Genomic DNA, 17,056 nt, shown 5'->3' on the forward strand with positions numbered 1-17,056 from the left:
AAAGTAGTTCTCAGTCTCACATAGATCTCAAACCTCTATCATGGTTGCCTTATCAATAAACTAATGCGTATACATATAATAGAACACACAAAAGCAAATAGCTCGCTAGTTTAAAATAAGATACTTCATCTTTTGGTTTTCAGAGTTCACTTATAGCATAACTGATAAGCTATTATAATTTGAATTCCTTAAATCTCATTTACCTCCTAAGTTCGTCTGTATAAATTAATACAATTTCTTCTTTTTGTCTTTATTCATATATTAGGATTGATAAAGATATTTTATAATAGAACATTCATATATTAGAATTGATAAAGATATTTTATAATAGAACAAACTGCACACAAAAATGTTTACATCATACACAAACCTTCTTTCTCACAATCTTAACCATTTCTTGAAGAATGTTCCTTTCAGCAACTTGGTAATGTACAATTTCCCCACAATTTTTTATCATTGTCTCCAAGAGCTGCAAGAAAAAAAGGAGACTTGATGAACAGTAACTAACATTTGTTCCAAATATATAACAATCTAACAAATAACCATATCATAATATTGGTAATTTAATTATGTCAGTTATTCTTTAAATATATAGTTAGTTACATATTCCATTCACAATAAGGATATCTGCTGAAGACAGTGATATAGAAACCTATAGAATCCTTGCATTTAGTTAGTTAAATCATAAATCAAGTAAACCTTAAAAAGAATAGAAATAGCTTGCAAATTGAAACTTTTCCGCCAAGGAACTTCAGAAAGTAAAATAAGCACTCGCAAGAACAAAAAATTTCTTGTCAAATCTAACATGAAAACACTACAAGAGAATAATTGAAATATATGATCACTCTTTAAACCTATCTTGATGTGATGACATTTTGTTCTTGCGTTTTATGAATAATGAGATCATCATATCAAATGCGCCTTCATATTTTGTATGTCAATAACAAAGCTAGGCCACTTTGCTGATGTTGCCTTTCTAATAATTGATCACAAAGAAAATCTCTTGCACATAAGTGATGAGACGAAGATTGGCCTCATCATATTTTGAATAAAGCAACTTCCTTTATTGCCTAAAAACATTGTCATAGAATTATTAATCCAGTTATATACAAATTATTAGCCATCTTAATAAAGAATGATGTATGCATTTCTATTTTTCTACTGTTGAAAGGATTCCAAAATATCTTGGAGATAAAGATTCATTTTTATAAAGCCGCATAATAGAAGCTGACAGAGTTCATGTGGCTCCAAAAGACAAAACTCCGATGGAAGTGGAAATGGATGCTTATATCTCATAAGAAGCTCAACAATCCTAGTAGCTCTAGAATGCTTGCAAAGGTGGATCTGATGAAATAATAATAATAGGAAACCATACCATGTTCATCACACCTATACCCTGTTTGGTAAAATGGTAGAAAATATACTGCGACATGGTTCATGAATGATACTGAATGCTTTGCAAGAATAGACTCCTGTGACATTCTATTTCATCAATTTCTTTGTCGACGAAAAAATAAACTCTTTATTAACTACAGTATGATTTAGCATTTATGAATTTTATTAAAAAGAATCACAGCAATCATGCATGACTTGCACACTGCTACATTAGAGGAATATGATTAGAGGACCCGGTGTATGAAAGAAATAATATATAGTGCTGTGATATTCATCTCTTGGTAAACAATTTTTGAATGAACGCCAAGAGGGGATACAGCTCTATTTTACTTTCAATAAAAAAAAAGCAATTTTTGTATCTCTGCTGATATTGTAGTTCCTGGAAGTTCCAATCTCCTGAAAGCTTATCAATCAGTTGGTGAAGAAGATAAGTAATTCATAGATAAGTATTTTCTGATGTCATTGTAAGTTACTAAATTTTAGTTGAAATGATGTATTGTAAGTGTTAGAAACCACTGCCATTGATGTCAAAAACAAAAAATGGATATTTATTATTAAATAGGCTTATATTGAACTCCAGAAAAGGCACACATGCAATTTGCTTCATTAATGAAGAATCATTAGTACTCAACTCATCTTTTCCTAGGACACCTCATTATAGTTTGGAGAGGTGTTGATTAAGAAGATCAAATGTTGTTTATGCATTGACCAAGTGATTACCCTGACTTGTAGACCTATACTTCATCCAGATAAATGACAAAAAACTTGAAAATTTGGGGTTAGAGAAGTCATGGATTGTTTCCATGAATGCAGTAGGAGTGTTAGTGAAGCCAAACAACATGAACAGCCACATAATGAACCTAAACTTGTTCTTGAAAGTTATCTTCCAAACATCAGTGTCGATAGAGGCTTGATAACATTAAATTTGTTTTCATGGTAACTTCGCTAAGAGTATGATAAGTTGCAGCCAACCCCAACTCATTTTGTTCCTTCTTTGGTACTTTAAGAGTAGGGCACATACAAGAATATGGATTTCCTTGTAACTTCCTCTCTAGAGAGCAGGGCACACACAAGAATATGAGTTGCATTGTATCTTGCACACACAACAGACTAGTAGCAAGTTGAGCTGGCCATCTCTCCCAGATGCATCTATTCAGGAAACCACTACCATTCCAATCAAGGATCTTACAGGATGTCATGAATACCGAGGGGATACGCTAGATACATTCCAACAATCTCCCCCTCAGCGATGCCTGAGGGGATCCAAACCTGTGAACCCGCTCTAATACCATTTGTAGGGAATTGAGCTGGCCGTTTCTCCCAAAAGATGCATCTATTCAATAAACTGCTACCATCCCAGATAAGGATTCATAGAAGGCTGTTAGACCATGTCATGAATCCTTTGGGGATATGCTGGACACATTCCAACAACAGTAGTGTTCATTCAGACTTGGTGACATTAAAGTTGTTTTCAAGGTAACTTTGCTAAAAGTGGGATAAGTTGCAGCCAACCACAACTCATTGTATTCCTTCTTTGGTACTTTCAGATCAGGGCATACACAAGACCATGGGTTGCTTTGCATCTTCCCATCTTAAACCACCTACCTCATTATTCCCACAAACTCAAGAGATGTACTGCAACGATAAGATCAATTGGTCAAATTATACTATAGGACAAACTTAATAGAATGTTTAGTGAACCACAAAGGATAGAAGATTTTTTTCAATGGAAGTTTTGTTGAAGGTATGATAATTTGCAGCAGTCAAACTCATTATTTTTCATCTTTGGCACTATATGGGGTATATACAGGAATTTGTTAGATAGTATGATGGTATCTTCCCCTCTTTAACCAGCTAGCTGCTTATTCAACAAGCTTTGGACATGTATTCCATGTGACATGGTCAGTTGGACGACTTAGAATTTAGCATAAGCTCAACGCTATGTTTGATGGGCCTCAAAGGATAAAATCCTTTTGGCTTATCATAAGAAAACACATCAACAAGAGATTTTATCTTTTGAGGCTATTCAAATATCGTATAGAGCTTGTGCTATATTCTAAGCTGTCCAGTTGGCCACATCAATGCACTATAATTCCCAAGATTGTGGGGATAATCAAGTAGCTCATTAAAGAGAGGAAAATACTATCAAATTCATTTGTGTGTATCCTCTGCTCTTAAAATGCCAAAAAAGGAACTTAATGAGGCATAATTGGCTGTAAAATATTTGAAGAGCGCAAAGGAAGAAACTTACACCAACTACCATTTCTAACCATTGGCCTACCTTAGAAAAATGAACTAAATAAGTAGTGACTTCATCAATTAACCATTCATATCAAATTTATAGGTCTTGTAAAGACATCAAAGATGAACCTTCAGGTATACTAATAATATGATTCAATTAACATACTGCAATAAGTGAATGGGCGACTTCACATTCAATTGTATTCAAGAATGGTTCAATGACAAATGTGAAATAAAATTTACAAAACATTAATATGGAATATCCCTCCTGCTGGACCTCCCAAGTGGTACAAGCATGAATGCATTTCAGCTGGCAATTGTAGATCTTCTACCCACTTTCATGCAATCAAGTTCTTTAGGTTTAAGTCAAGGATTTTCAGTTACATATAATTTCCATGATCTGCTCTAATACCACTGTAATGTCACAAGCCAAATATTAATGGTAAAGTACCTTAAATCCTTCAGCAGATATGCTTTGTCTTGGACAAATACATTTTGAGCTACACATTTAACCAAAATCTTATAAAACCCAAGATTATATTAATGTTTACATGACACAAATATTGAACTCATACAATGCTTTGAACTTCACTATCTTACCCTGAAATGACAAACCCTAATCAATCTCCACTTGACTCTAGCAAACCCCAAAAAATTGTCTTACAATCATGCACATAACCTTTTGCCCTAATATGAGCTAGAGGCCTTGCTTGATTAGGCACAAGATCACATGGTCCAACCTCCCCTCAACCCACGTGCTACTTGAGAACGTGCCGTGCCAGCATCACCAGTCACATTAAAAAGTGTACCAGGTCCACTACAGTTTATGTTAGATAAGGCTTGTCATTGATGTTAAACTAACCAAATGATTTGCAATGATTCAGAAACTAAACTGATGATTTGAAGTGATTTAGAAGTTTCTGTCAAGAAAATGATTTAAATTTAATTGTGTTGCATTCAGACTGAAACTAAATGTCTTTTGCAGAAATATTAGACAATGAATATTTGGTGACCGAAAGAAAACTATGATATCTTGCCTCTGATCTGTTCTGGAGACAAACAGATCTTGTCAAATATATATGTGGGGAAAAACCACTGTTTGAGTGATTCAGCTTTGTCAAGAGATAGTTGAGAAGAATGCCATGGTTTTGGTTGTCTTCAGAAGTTTTCTGGTATATTTGTGATGGATATATTATATCTTCAACAAGTTCAAACTCTTATTTCTGTCCACAATGACATTTTGATGTGTAAAGATATATTTGTCCACACAAGGTATTGGCATATATTTCTTCAAAACATGTTAGAATTCTTATCTATCAGGCTCATATCTGCAACCTGTACAAACTGTCACTAGTTTGGTTAAGCACAAGATCCAAGCTCCCCTCAGCCCACATGTTACTTGAGAATGTGCCGCACCAGCATCGCCTAGAAAGAGTCTGACATCTGCAGTGATAACATCACAACATCATCCCCTGCGTCGAGCTGCAGAAAGGTGTGATCACACAACTAAGAGTATTGCTTAGAGCATGGAGTTCTCTAATACCAATATTGATGTGCATGAAATAAAACGGGATGTCAATATTGAGGATGGACAACAAGACACCCTTTGCATCAGTTTGAGCTCAATGTTTGCAGTAATCGCAATTTTGTTTATACTCCAAATATTGTTCATATTTGTGCTACACGAGAATGGTAGACCATAGAACATTTTTTGTCAAATTTGAAGTTTGTTGGAGCTGTGTACCAGGCATGGACCTCATCAGAGAAGTTGTCTAAGTTATTGCAAATGCGGTATCAGGATCCTATCTCACAATGACAGTTGAGATATCCATTATGGTGTGATGGTACTCGAGGACATGCCATAATGGTAGATATCATAAATCTATTATGGAGGATAGAACATACGGTGCTATCCAAGGACATAACGTAGATGTCTTAAAATCCTCTGTGGTGGATAGCACATACGGTGATATCCATGAACATGCCATGAAGGTGGGAAGCACATACGGTGCTACCCAAGGAGATATCGCAAATCCATTATAGAGGACAAGCACATACGGTGCTATATAAGGACATAACGGTAGATACCTCAAAATTCTGCATGGAGGTTAACACATACGGTGATATCTATGGACATGCCATGAAGATGGGAAGCGCATACGGTGCTATCCAAGGACATAATGGTAGATTCCTTTAAAAAAACTATGACGGTGCTATCCAAGGACATAATGGTAGATTCCTTTAAAAAAACTATGGTAGATATCATATGAAGTGATATTTGAGGATATTTGTAATGTCCCCATTTTTGCTAGCATCAAGGTTTGAGGGATTAGCTTATTATTGTGATTCTCTTATGCTAATTATTGTGGGTAGAGGATCTTCTGAGGTAGTGACTTGGCTTGAAAAGGTCTTGTCTTCTCCACAATTCAATAAGTTACAAGTTGGTCTTCGTTTGGCTTAGATTGGACTTCATTTGGGCTTACTTTTGTGTACTTACTATTTGTGGTAAGTTGGGTGTTGATTGTGATGGACCCTTTCTATTTTTGGAAAGTGCATTTGGTCACATGGAGAATTAACAAGTGTGACTCCTATTTTTGACAACATATCTAAATGATAAATACATTGGGAGTAATTATAGTTCTAATGGTCAAAATATTATTAAATCATTAAATGGATTATAATAATTTATAAAGTTATAATTTAACTTTATAATTTCACTTAAGTTGAGGGTTGAGTTATCATTGGAAGGGGCCATTTATTTAATTAATTATATGCCTAAGCCAAGTATGAAATGTTATAAAGTAATGTTGTGTTAATGAACCTTCTTAAGTGAAGTTACATTTTGGAAATAAAATGGCATTTGGAGATTATAAATATGAACTTATTGTGAAGGAAAAAGCATCCGATTATTTATTTGCTTTTGTTGTCTTTGTGAAACTTTCTGAGTTTGAAGATTTATGCCATTGCTGAGGTATAAGGGTTTGGTTATTAGGAAACATCTGATCTACAGCTGGGGTATTGTATATCAATTTGTGAGATTTGTTCTAGTTTTAATTTGAATCTTCCATTTCTGTGCAACTATTTCTTTGGAAGAAGTTTGTTGCTGAGAAGCTAATTAATGCTGGAGGGGTTGGAAACTTATGTCTGGTAATTTATTATTTTGGGCTGGGAGTTTATGATTGTGTATCTTGTGCACTGGAAATTCTGGGCACAAGGATTCCAGATTATTGGTAACAATCACCTGGTTACAAGGCGCTATTGAACTCTAAAAATTGGGGTCATTAGTCAGAGAATTGGGGCTGAAGATTCTCATAAGTCTGAGTATTGTTGGCAGGTGGTTTGGCATGTGCTTACTTAGCAATTTGTTGCAGCCATTGCATGTCAAAGTCTCTTGTTGCTGGGAGTTTATCTGATTGGGCATACAGACACTTATATAAGGAGGAAAGATTGTAACTTATTTCTGCTATACAAATGCCCAGACCTGTGCATATTGGTGCTGCCATTTCCTGAGAAATCTGGCGTTCAAACTGGTCTAAATTTCCTAGACACCTGGTGTTATCAAACCCATTCTGACGGGTCTATTAATGCTGGAGACTTGGGCATTTATCCTACCTATTTAACGCCAGTAATTGAAGTGCCTACTGTTGGGGAATTATTACAGAGTGGATCAGGCCCGTTTCTTGTACAATTGGCCTCTGTATGTGCATCCTGCAATGTCTGCCATTACAGTTTGACAAATGCCTGTTGGAGGGCAATCTCTGTGGACATGTCAAGCTACAAATAGAGCAGTGTAGGTGAATAATTGTAGCAGACCAATTGAAGCTGAAGTTACAGGTTCAATATCTTATAATTCTTTCCATATCCATTTCAGAGAGAATAAATAAAATTGCAATAGAGATCGTTCCAGAATTGGGTGTTTGTTATTTGTTTAATATTCAGCTCTGTCATTAGCTCTTTATATGTATATATGATATTCAATCGAAAATAACTTGAAAACACAAAAGACACAAACAACATTATCTTTGCTCATCAATATTTCCAGCTGAGACAGTATCAAGGGTTATTACAAAAGTATCCGAGCTTGCTTGCCTGGTGTTTGCCAAAATGTTAAACCTTTGAATTGTTAAAGAGATTGATGTATGTTTTAGCCATAACCAGGTGGGGGTTATTACAATATGTCAAATGAAGATATCCAAAATTCATTGAGATTTAATATGGAAGCCTCCCTAACTAAGATGTCTCAAGAAATACAAAGTATTATTTGAGATATTAATTAATTAATTTTATTCTGACTTATTTCAATATATACTTATATATCATTATCATAAGTAAATCATTTAAGATAACTTGAGGAAGACAAACTAGAAGTTATCAAGAAGGATTCCTCCCTAGCTAAGAGGAGTGTTGATGTTCTTGTAGTTATGGTCGGATTCCTTGAAGCCGACATAAAGGTTGTGATAATATAATTTGTATTGACAATAATTAAATTATATATTATATTAAATTGAAAATATGATTATTATATCAATAATAGTTATATAATGTTATATAATAATATAAAGATTTTATTATAGAATTATATAATTAATTTTAATTATATAATAATTACATGTTATTATGAAAAGATGGTGTCCCTTGGTGACGGGGCACTACCCACATATATTAAGGACGATTGAGTCCTCTGAAGGAGAAGATTTTGATATAGAAAGATAAGAACTCTGAAATTTAACATGACATACCACAATTCAACGAGCAGAGCCAAAAGCATGGTTAGCAGTGTCAAGTCAAAAGCTTTAAAAGAAAAGGAAAACAAATGCCAAAAGAACTAACAATATTCTTAGACCAAGAAGTCCAAGACTCTGATAAGTGGAAAGAAGAAACCTTAAGAAGGAAGACATGGGAATTATAACAATATACGCAGACCTGGAAAACCATACATTTTGTTTGAAATTTGTATAGATCCACAATTATTCACAAGGTTCGAAATTGTACATTACTTTAAGGAGGCATTTTCCCAACTCAAGTGAATGCTATTGCTATAAGGCTGCTTATAAGTAAATGCTAAAAACGTCTTCTTTTCTTTCACTATGAATTGCCTCCTCAGGCAGTATTCCCTCGTTAAACTCTATACTTGCAGTTGTACTTGGGTCATATAGTTTAGGTTAACCTACTTTGTGGTTAAACTTTAATCCTGTAGTTACATTTTCCTTCATTTAGTGTTTTATTGTTAAAGATATATTTTTGAAATCCTAAGGTTCATTTTCTGCTAGTACTGATCTGTCATAAGTAGATGTAATTTGAAATATCATTGGGCCTCTTTGGTAGTTTGTGGACATACATGGGTTGTCATCACTGTTGAAATTTAATTGTTGCCAAATGTTGATGTAGCTTTTTTCCCATGGATTTCAAGTAGATTTAGAATCTTTGTTGCTTTAAGAATGTCCTTGTTCACAGCAAATTTTCCATCCATGCTCCTTAGTGTTTTCCCAGCCACAGTTCATAAAATATAATTGTAGCATTAAAGATCTGGCCCTGTAATATCCCCAAACAGAATAATATCCCATGTTCCTTAATTTTCTATCTAACAATTTCCTCAACGTGAATGTATTGTCCCCTTTTTGGGACATTAGGAAATTTAAAGACATATTCATATAATATTAAAATTGACTATGATAAAATTGACTATGAGAGCATGAATTAAAATTATAAAAGGTCAATTTAATATTATAAAGTGGGCTAAAAGTGACAAAGAGGGATAAGACATGAAGACAAGAAGGGAGTCGAAGAGTCACAACTTTGAGGATTAAAAGGAGAGAAACTCATTCATTTGGATTATGCTTGGTTTATGATTCAAATTTTAGTTTCTCTCTTGTGAGAGTTATTCTGAAAGCTTCAGCTTTCATCCAGCACGAGGACATAAACCCTCGTGCCGGTAGACAATGGACGCAAACCCATTGTCCGTGGAGTCGTCACATCAGGTGTCTCGCGTGTGCTTACAAGTTCTAATCTTAGTATCTAATCTGACTATAAAACTGTGTTTAAGATTGAACTTTTTGAATGCTGGTTATTGTATTGCTGATGTATAATGCAATAACATATTCCAAGGTATTTTATGAGAATCTATGGTTTTATATTGTTGCTTTATAATGCATCTTCATATGTTTATGTTCTGAGAATTATCTTAAGATAAAATCGAGAAAATATCCACTGGGGATATTTCAGTGAACATAAAACTTATCTCTTTCACATTAAAACCCATTGTTAATTTATCCATAAAGCTTATCAAACAAGAGAATATTGCAGCTACCACATGCCAAAATCTCAACAGTAACATTACAATATGTCAGCCTTGGATGCAACCATTCACTAGTGTGTCGTGGTATGAAAATTCTTACAGTCAGTTTATTGTAACATCCGTAGGTGCCCACAATTATACCACAATGTTTGTCACATTTTTAGCTAGCTTCAAAATTTAGAACTATAAGATTTAAAATTAAACTTATGATGTTAAAGACGTCCCAAAAACATGTATTGAAAGAAACATCAAACAATCATACACTGTAAAACAGTAATTGAATCATAAACATAAATATTTTTAATTTGCTATATATTTATATTTATATATTTATGTGTGTAGGCATATTTGTTCAGATATAACTATATATATATATATATATAGGTGTTTATACATTTTTAATATAGCCAAGCATTTTTGTATATGCATCTATATATACACACATAGGTACATTAGATATATACCTATGTTTAGATATATATAGATGCACGCATGTGTATAAATATATATACACACACATTGCATCTTGGGCTCCGTGTTTGTGTGGTTTACACGGTCTTCTTTTGTCTTTATTTATTGTTTTATTTTTGCTTTTAGTTTTATAATTTTCATACTGTCTTTTCAGTTTATCCTTTTATTTATTTTCTTCCTTTTTTAAAAGCTCTTTAGAGTTCCCTCCCTCAGTTTGTGTGCTTTCTCTTTCCATGTAGTCCCTTATATCTTTGGAGTCAGTCCCAATCTGCAACTCACTTTGTTTTTTTGCAACTCTTGCTCTCTCATCCTGATGATGAATCACGTAGTGTGATTTGAAACGTTGATGGTAAAAATTTCAACACAATATAATCTGGAAGCAATTAAGAACAGACTCAAAGAAGCTTAAAAAGTGACAAAGATAAATATTAACTTGAAAATAATCGACATAAATATATGCAAAAAGATTATCATGTAGACTGAGCAAGACTACTGTTAGGGCGTTTGACATCAACCGTAAGATAATTAATTTTATAAATCAAACTGTGACATGAAATCTATTTTATCAGGAGCAGCATGTATTTTATTGTCAACCATAGATAGAAGTGCATTCCCTATAAAAAGCCTATAATGGCTTTAATTTATTATACTTGCAATTTAAGTCTTACCGTCAAAGCAAGTAGTTGAACCCTTGGACTCTTGTGTCCAATACGTTTCTTAACAGCTTTGATTACATCTTTGGCTTGCCTGTTCCATATAAATTATTGTTATTAGTTTAATATATAACTCCCGGTAATTCTAATACTGATTATGTAATGTAAAGCTGGTTGAACGTTTTCATTTTATGCAATCAAAAAGACAACTGAAATTGATCTTAGAGATACTTAAGCACTTGTACAAACTATACTGAAATATGATCTGGGATGAACATCAAATTGCTGAGCCAGAAAAAACAATTTCTAGTTATTTTCTTTTCACATGAAAAAACAGCAAAAAAAAAAAAAAAACTGCAAAATGAGAAAAAGATGATTAAGCTAAATTTAGAACCTGTTCAGACATATGGGTAAGTGCACTAACTTGCTAACTAAGCTCATGCAAGGAACTTCAAGAAGTTTGGAACTCCTTTTTAAGGATACTCTTACTGAAAGTGTCTATTTAAGTGATAATAAATCATAAGGCTTTGAAAAATCCCCAACTGGATCTTGGGGTAAAAACCTTACATTTTTTTTAACCTTCTAGTCTTTGACCAGTGTACGATGGAGGTATATTTTCTTAATTTTTGCAATATATAAATTTTTTGGGTTTTTCTTGTTTTGTGATTTTCTGAAAATATGTATCATGCAAGAAATGATATACAACTGAAAATAAATTACTGCAAGTAAATTCACACCAATAATCTACTACTGATTGTTATTTGCTAAATAAATAGTATCAAATCTGTACCAGGGCTGTACGGCCAAAGTCAGCTGGCAATGTGCAATCCAGAATACCTTTATGAAGTTCTATTTGCTGTGTCAGACGCCTCTGTGAAGATCTCTTTGCTGATAGATACCCAAAAATAACTGTAATATGAGGAAGCCGTTGCTCTTCCAAACCTAAGCCCAGCTGGACATGTTGGACAATGATACTGAGACTTTAAGGCTAGTTGAAAGGCCAAATTAATATTTAAAATCGAATTTGTATTGGATCTCCATCTCAGCCCTAAATCCAACTTCAAACAAAGTTATTACTATGTGTTAAGATATCAGCCTTGCCTGGGACAGTGCGGCTGAGTTGGGTAATGAACATACAACCCAAAATGCTGGCTGATTCTCAAGTCTGCAATTGAAAAAAAACAATAATTGTTTTTCCCCCTCTGATCTGCAATTACACTTCTGATAGTGCTCCAATAATGCTCAAAAATACCCTAGATAGGTCCTCCTCAACTGTAAACTGGGATATTGTCCAGTTTACTCTTACAGCGGTTTCCGTCCTCAAAAAATCTGGTTTGCTGCTACAACTGCTTCAGTTCTCTAATTTCCAAAATGCTCATGAAAAATAATAACTTGAATGAATGCAAGTGAACACAATCTTTCTTTCCATTATCTATGGTTTCACAACTTTATTAATGAATTTTAATAAAATAAAAAAATTCTTCCTACGAATTTGACCCGAAGGGCTTATTTCTCATTATAGAAGTGACCCACTTTTAAAATAACAATTATCAACTTAATCGCCCAGGGAAATGAACCAAGGCTTTACTATATTTTATTATAACGTGAAGTGACTTTCTAAAATCACTTTAATATTATTTATTAAATCTAACTCAGAAAATTAATAAAATGTTTCCCAATTTACTCATAGAACGCTAATATGGATTCAAAACTAGGATTTGTCTAAAGCACCCTGATCACTAATGATGCCTGAGCACTGTTCGACAACTGGCAGTTCCCCCTAAAATTTAGGGACCCGTCCTAAAAATTAGGAGACTTTCAAATCAGCTGAAACTACTCAAAAGCGATCCTACACTACTCTATGGTCCTTTGGATGGTCAATTAATCAATTGTCAGTGTTGAGATAATGGGTGTTGCACACATTGCATAATATTGTTATATTTTATTATTTTATTTTATTATGTAATGTTGTGCCTAGATGGACATGCAACATGTAAAGATTCCTATGGAAAATTCTTGATGAGTTGTATTGTAACATTGTGATAATATTTTATGTAATTATTTAATATTGGGGAAAAGAATTAAATGCCCAATGTGGGGTCAGTGGGTTAGGTAGCACATGGTTTATGTAATACCACTTAGTGGTTTTGTGGGATTTGCTACTATATAAGCAGCCACAAGGGTAGTTGTTGTAGAGAGAGAAAGAGTGAGAAAGGCAAGAGTCGAGCGGGACAAAGCTTGACAGGTTAGCCAAGGGAGCATTTGTGAAGGTTGGAAGCATGGCATGGGATGTGTGGATTCATGCTTGTTCACATAGTTTGCTCGGTTGTGGCTATGGCCATGAAGGCTTCCATGGTTGTATTGCAATGGTAATTTTGCGGAATAATATATGGTGATGGATGCTTTTGGAGGCTGGATTTTTTCTCTCAATGAGGGTTTCCCAGGGTATATCTTGTGTCACAATTTTGTGGGTATGTTGTCTATTCTCTTGCATGTGGATTTTAATTCCATGATTATTTCAGATCTATTATGGGTTATGTGGAAACGGTTATATTCTTTATTGCCAAGTTTCCTTACAGTCAGTCCACCATAAAAATTAGTACCCCTGCATAAAATTGAGGAGATTGTCTCAAAGCATATGAAATGGTCTGTAGATAACTTGAAACCAACTCAGTCATTCCCTAGAAAATAGGGATATCTTTTTAAAAGTATGAGTTGTCATAGCACAGCTCTACAACCCTTAGAATGAGTACCTATCCATATTGTTGACCTACAGAAACTCGAAAATGGGTCAACCTCTGCTTATATGCCTGTCACCTAGGAAGGGGACATTGCAGTCCCCTTCCTGGAGATTGCTTGCCCCCAAGCAATGCATCATTATACCACCACGGTCTCATACAAAATGTGTATAAAAAATTTATTGCCACTGTAACCCCACTCTTGTCATAAATCCTCAATACCTGAAACAACTCACCGGGGTTTTTAAGTGCCAATGCAACATTGAAGCCACTTCCTGGATCCCACATTAAAGTATAGTCACTATTGTATGAAATGTAAAGTAGATCATATCATCACCATATAGTAACCATCTGTGTATGCATAACATCCAAGTAACATTGGAATGAACCCCCTTGAGCTATGAAATCCACACAAGTAACCACCTTGTCTCGCTGTCATAACTCAGACCAGCAACCAACATGATAGCAATCATGTCATTGTGTCAATCAACTACTAGTACTGCTTAAAAAACAGAACCCCTCCCTAAAATTTAGAAGATGGTCACAAATCATTTGGAATTGTCTATAGACACCTCAAAACCAACTCTCAAAGATTCCCTAGAAAATAAGGATCCCTTTTAAAAAGTAGGCATTGCCATATGCCTATCACCTAGGAAGGGGAAATTAGATGCTTGCACAATTTTATTAAAGATTTAGGTGCAAATTTACACATAGACCAAAAATCCAACTGATCCAAGTGGTGGCATTTTATTCCATAACCGCTTCAGAAAGTCAACTTGCCAAGTTCATTGTTGATTTACCAATGTTAAAACCCCAATAGTATTAGCTATGCATAGAAATGATTAGGATACGCTGTAGGACAATCCTTTTCACAAAATGACAGAGAAAGGTTCATCACTAAATTCCACCAAATACATATTTAAAAAATGCATCATTTTCATCCATTATCAGATTGAGGACATTATTTTTGCTGAAAAGATTTAAAAAAAGAGATCCACAACTTTTTTCCACAATGTCTTCAGGTTCGGCCTGAAAATATGTCAAAATTCTGTGTAAAAGGATCTAATGTTTATGTCTAAAAAAATCCAAACAGCACAGTAGTTCCTTATGCAAAATGAAAGCATAAACAGTTAAAATTTTATTGAAGCATTTACAACTTTATATTTTAAGATTATAGGGCAACATATTAGTTTTAGAGAGTTTTAAATATAGCTTTAAAACTTGTAAAAAATTTAAAAACTTCACTCTAAGCGCAGAGGATCACACTAATACAGGTGTATATCTTTTGACCTGATTGATGGATTCTGACAAAAAATTGCTATTTTTAGTAAAATTGTATTCTAAACCTTATAGTAAAATGTGATGTCCCCCTTTTGAAATACGATTCAATAATAAAAATAATAAATATAATAGAATATAATTTAATTTAATTAAGTTAAATGAATGGTCCAAAGGCCAAAATGAAAGATTTTAACACCGTTAGGAATAAGATATAAAAGGGAGATCCTTTGATGGAAAGAGATATATAAGAATGGATGAAAAAAACAATGGAGCATATGAATGAAGGATTAAGAAAAGAAGGGTACAAAAATAAGGAAGTGACTATTTCAAAGGGCGAAAAGTATGAAAGGTTGAACTCTTTCAAAGGAAGGTAATTGTAAAAGGTTGTGAATCTTGCATAGAGCAGATATGATGAAGAGATAAAAAATCTCCCTCACGCTGTAAGAATTTGGTTTCGTTCCATCTTACCGAAAACCTTTGCATCAAACAGTTGCTTGCATTTCATGTTAAAAAAGAGATGTGTCACTAAATTCCAGCAGACACATCTTCGAAAAAAGAGATGTGTCATTTTCATCCAATATCAGATTAAAGCTGTTATTTTTGATAGAAAGCTTTTTTTTACAAGAACATCCACAGCTTCATTTTTTCACGAAGTCTTCACAGATTCAGCCTGAAAATATGTCAAAATTTCTGTGCAAAAGGGCTTGAATATTTTTCGTTAAAAACTGCACATTAGTTTCAGACTTTTTTAAATACTGTTTAAAACTTGTAAAGATTTTAAACACTTCACTCTAAGCCCAAGAGATCATAGTAAAGGGTACATCTTTTGATCCAATGGGTGGATACTGACTGGATTCTGACAAAAAATTGCCATTTTGAGTAAAATTGTATTCTAAACCTTCCAGTAATAAATGGGATTAAATAATTAAAAAAGAATATAATTAAATTTAAATAAAATAAAATAAAAAGAATATAATTAAGATTTAAGTAATTTCATTGAAAGGTCAAAAGGCATAAAAAGAAAGGTTGTGACTCCATCAAGAAAAGATATAAAAGGGATATGATTCAATTGGGAGGAGATATATAAGGAAGGGAGAAAAACAATGAAGCATATGAATCAAGGAAGGATTAAGAGAAAGGAACAAGGAGAAAATAAAGTAGTCGCTATTTCAAAGGGCAGAAATTATTAAAGGTTGAACTATTTCAAAAACAGGTGATTGTGAAAGGTTGCAAATCTTCAAAAGGGTAATGAAGAGATAAGAATTCTCCCTCTCGTTGAAGTTATAAGGGGAAGATGGTTTCAATTCAAGATGACATGGCAGAGAGATCAATTTGGAAAATGATTTATATCCTCAAAAGGCAACAATGGAAGGTGATGACTCAATTCTTATGAAAGGTGGAAACTTTCACCATTAACAGAAATCATTTCAAGCATTCAATGATCACTTATCAACCATCACTCTATGAATCCAACATTCATTCAATTATCTTACACCAATATATCAAATCACCAAATCAAAGGAAATCATTCAACTATCATTCAGCAATATATCAATTCATCAAATCAAAGAAATTTAATCATCAATTGGGAAAAGAATCGACCAAACAAAATAACATTCAAACATCCATTATCTGAACTACCATCATTCAAACATCAACTATTCAGGGATCATAACATTTAAGTGTCTTTAAGCATCCACTCATCAATCCTTCAAGAAATGACGACAAAGAGAAATCAACCAATTAGTGATACTCTAGAAGACTCCTTAAGTTTTAAATTTACGAAAGTGTCTTACAAATAGGAAGGATGGCTCCCCTTCCATGTCCACAAGAAATGAAAGGATGACACCCCTCTTATACTCTTATCGAGTATGCCACTCAATGGAATGGACGACCAGCCTTCCATGCTCATGGGCCAAGAGGTGGAATAGATGGCTTGTCCTCAATGTTCTTATTCAATAGGTAACAGGAGTTAATTCTTT

General features: G+C 33.9%; 1 protein-coding gene across 2 annotated transcripts in view; it reads right to left on the minus strand.

Annotated features, from left to right (window-relative positions):
• LOC149550423 (TOM1-like protein 6) overlaps positions 1-17,056 on the minus strand; it is an 81,545-nt gene that overhangs the window by 37,298 nt on the left and 27,191 nt on the right. For both annotated transcript variants that reach the window (XM_089793453.1, XM_089793454.1), the window contains exons 3-4: positions 11,071-11,149; positions 371-469 (exon numbers count right to left, since the gene is read on the minus strand). In XM_089793453.1, coding sequence (XP_089649579.1) covers positions 371-469; positions 11,071-11,149 — 178 coding nt within the window. The remainder of the gene's footprint in view (positions 1-370; positions 470-11,070; positions 11,150-17,056) is intronic.

Source organism: Cupressus sempervirens, chromosome 7 (genome assembly GCF_028749045.1).
Source record: "Cupressus sempervirens isolate cs-2001-9-10 chromosome 7, ASM2874904v1, whole genome shotgun sequence".
Taxonomy (NCBI): domain Eukaryota; kingdom Viridiplantae; phylum Streptophyta; class Pinopsida; order Cupressales; family Cupressaceae; genus Cupressus; species Cupressus sempervirens.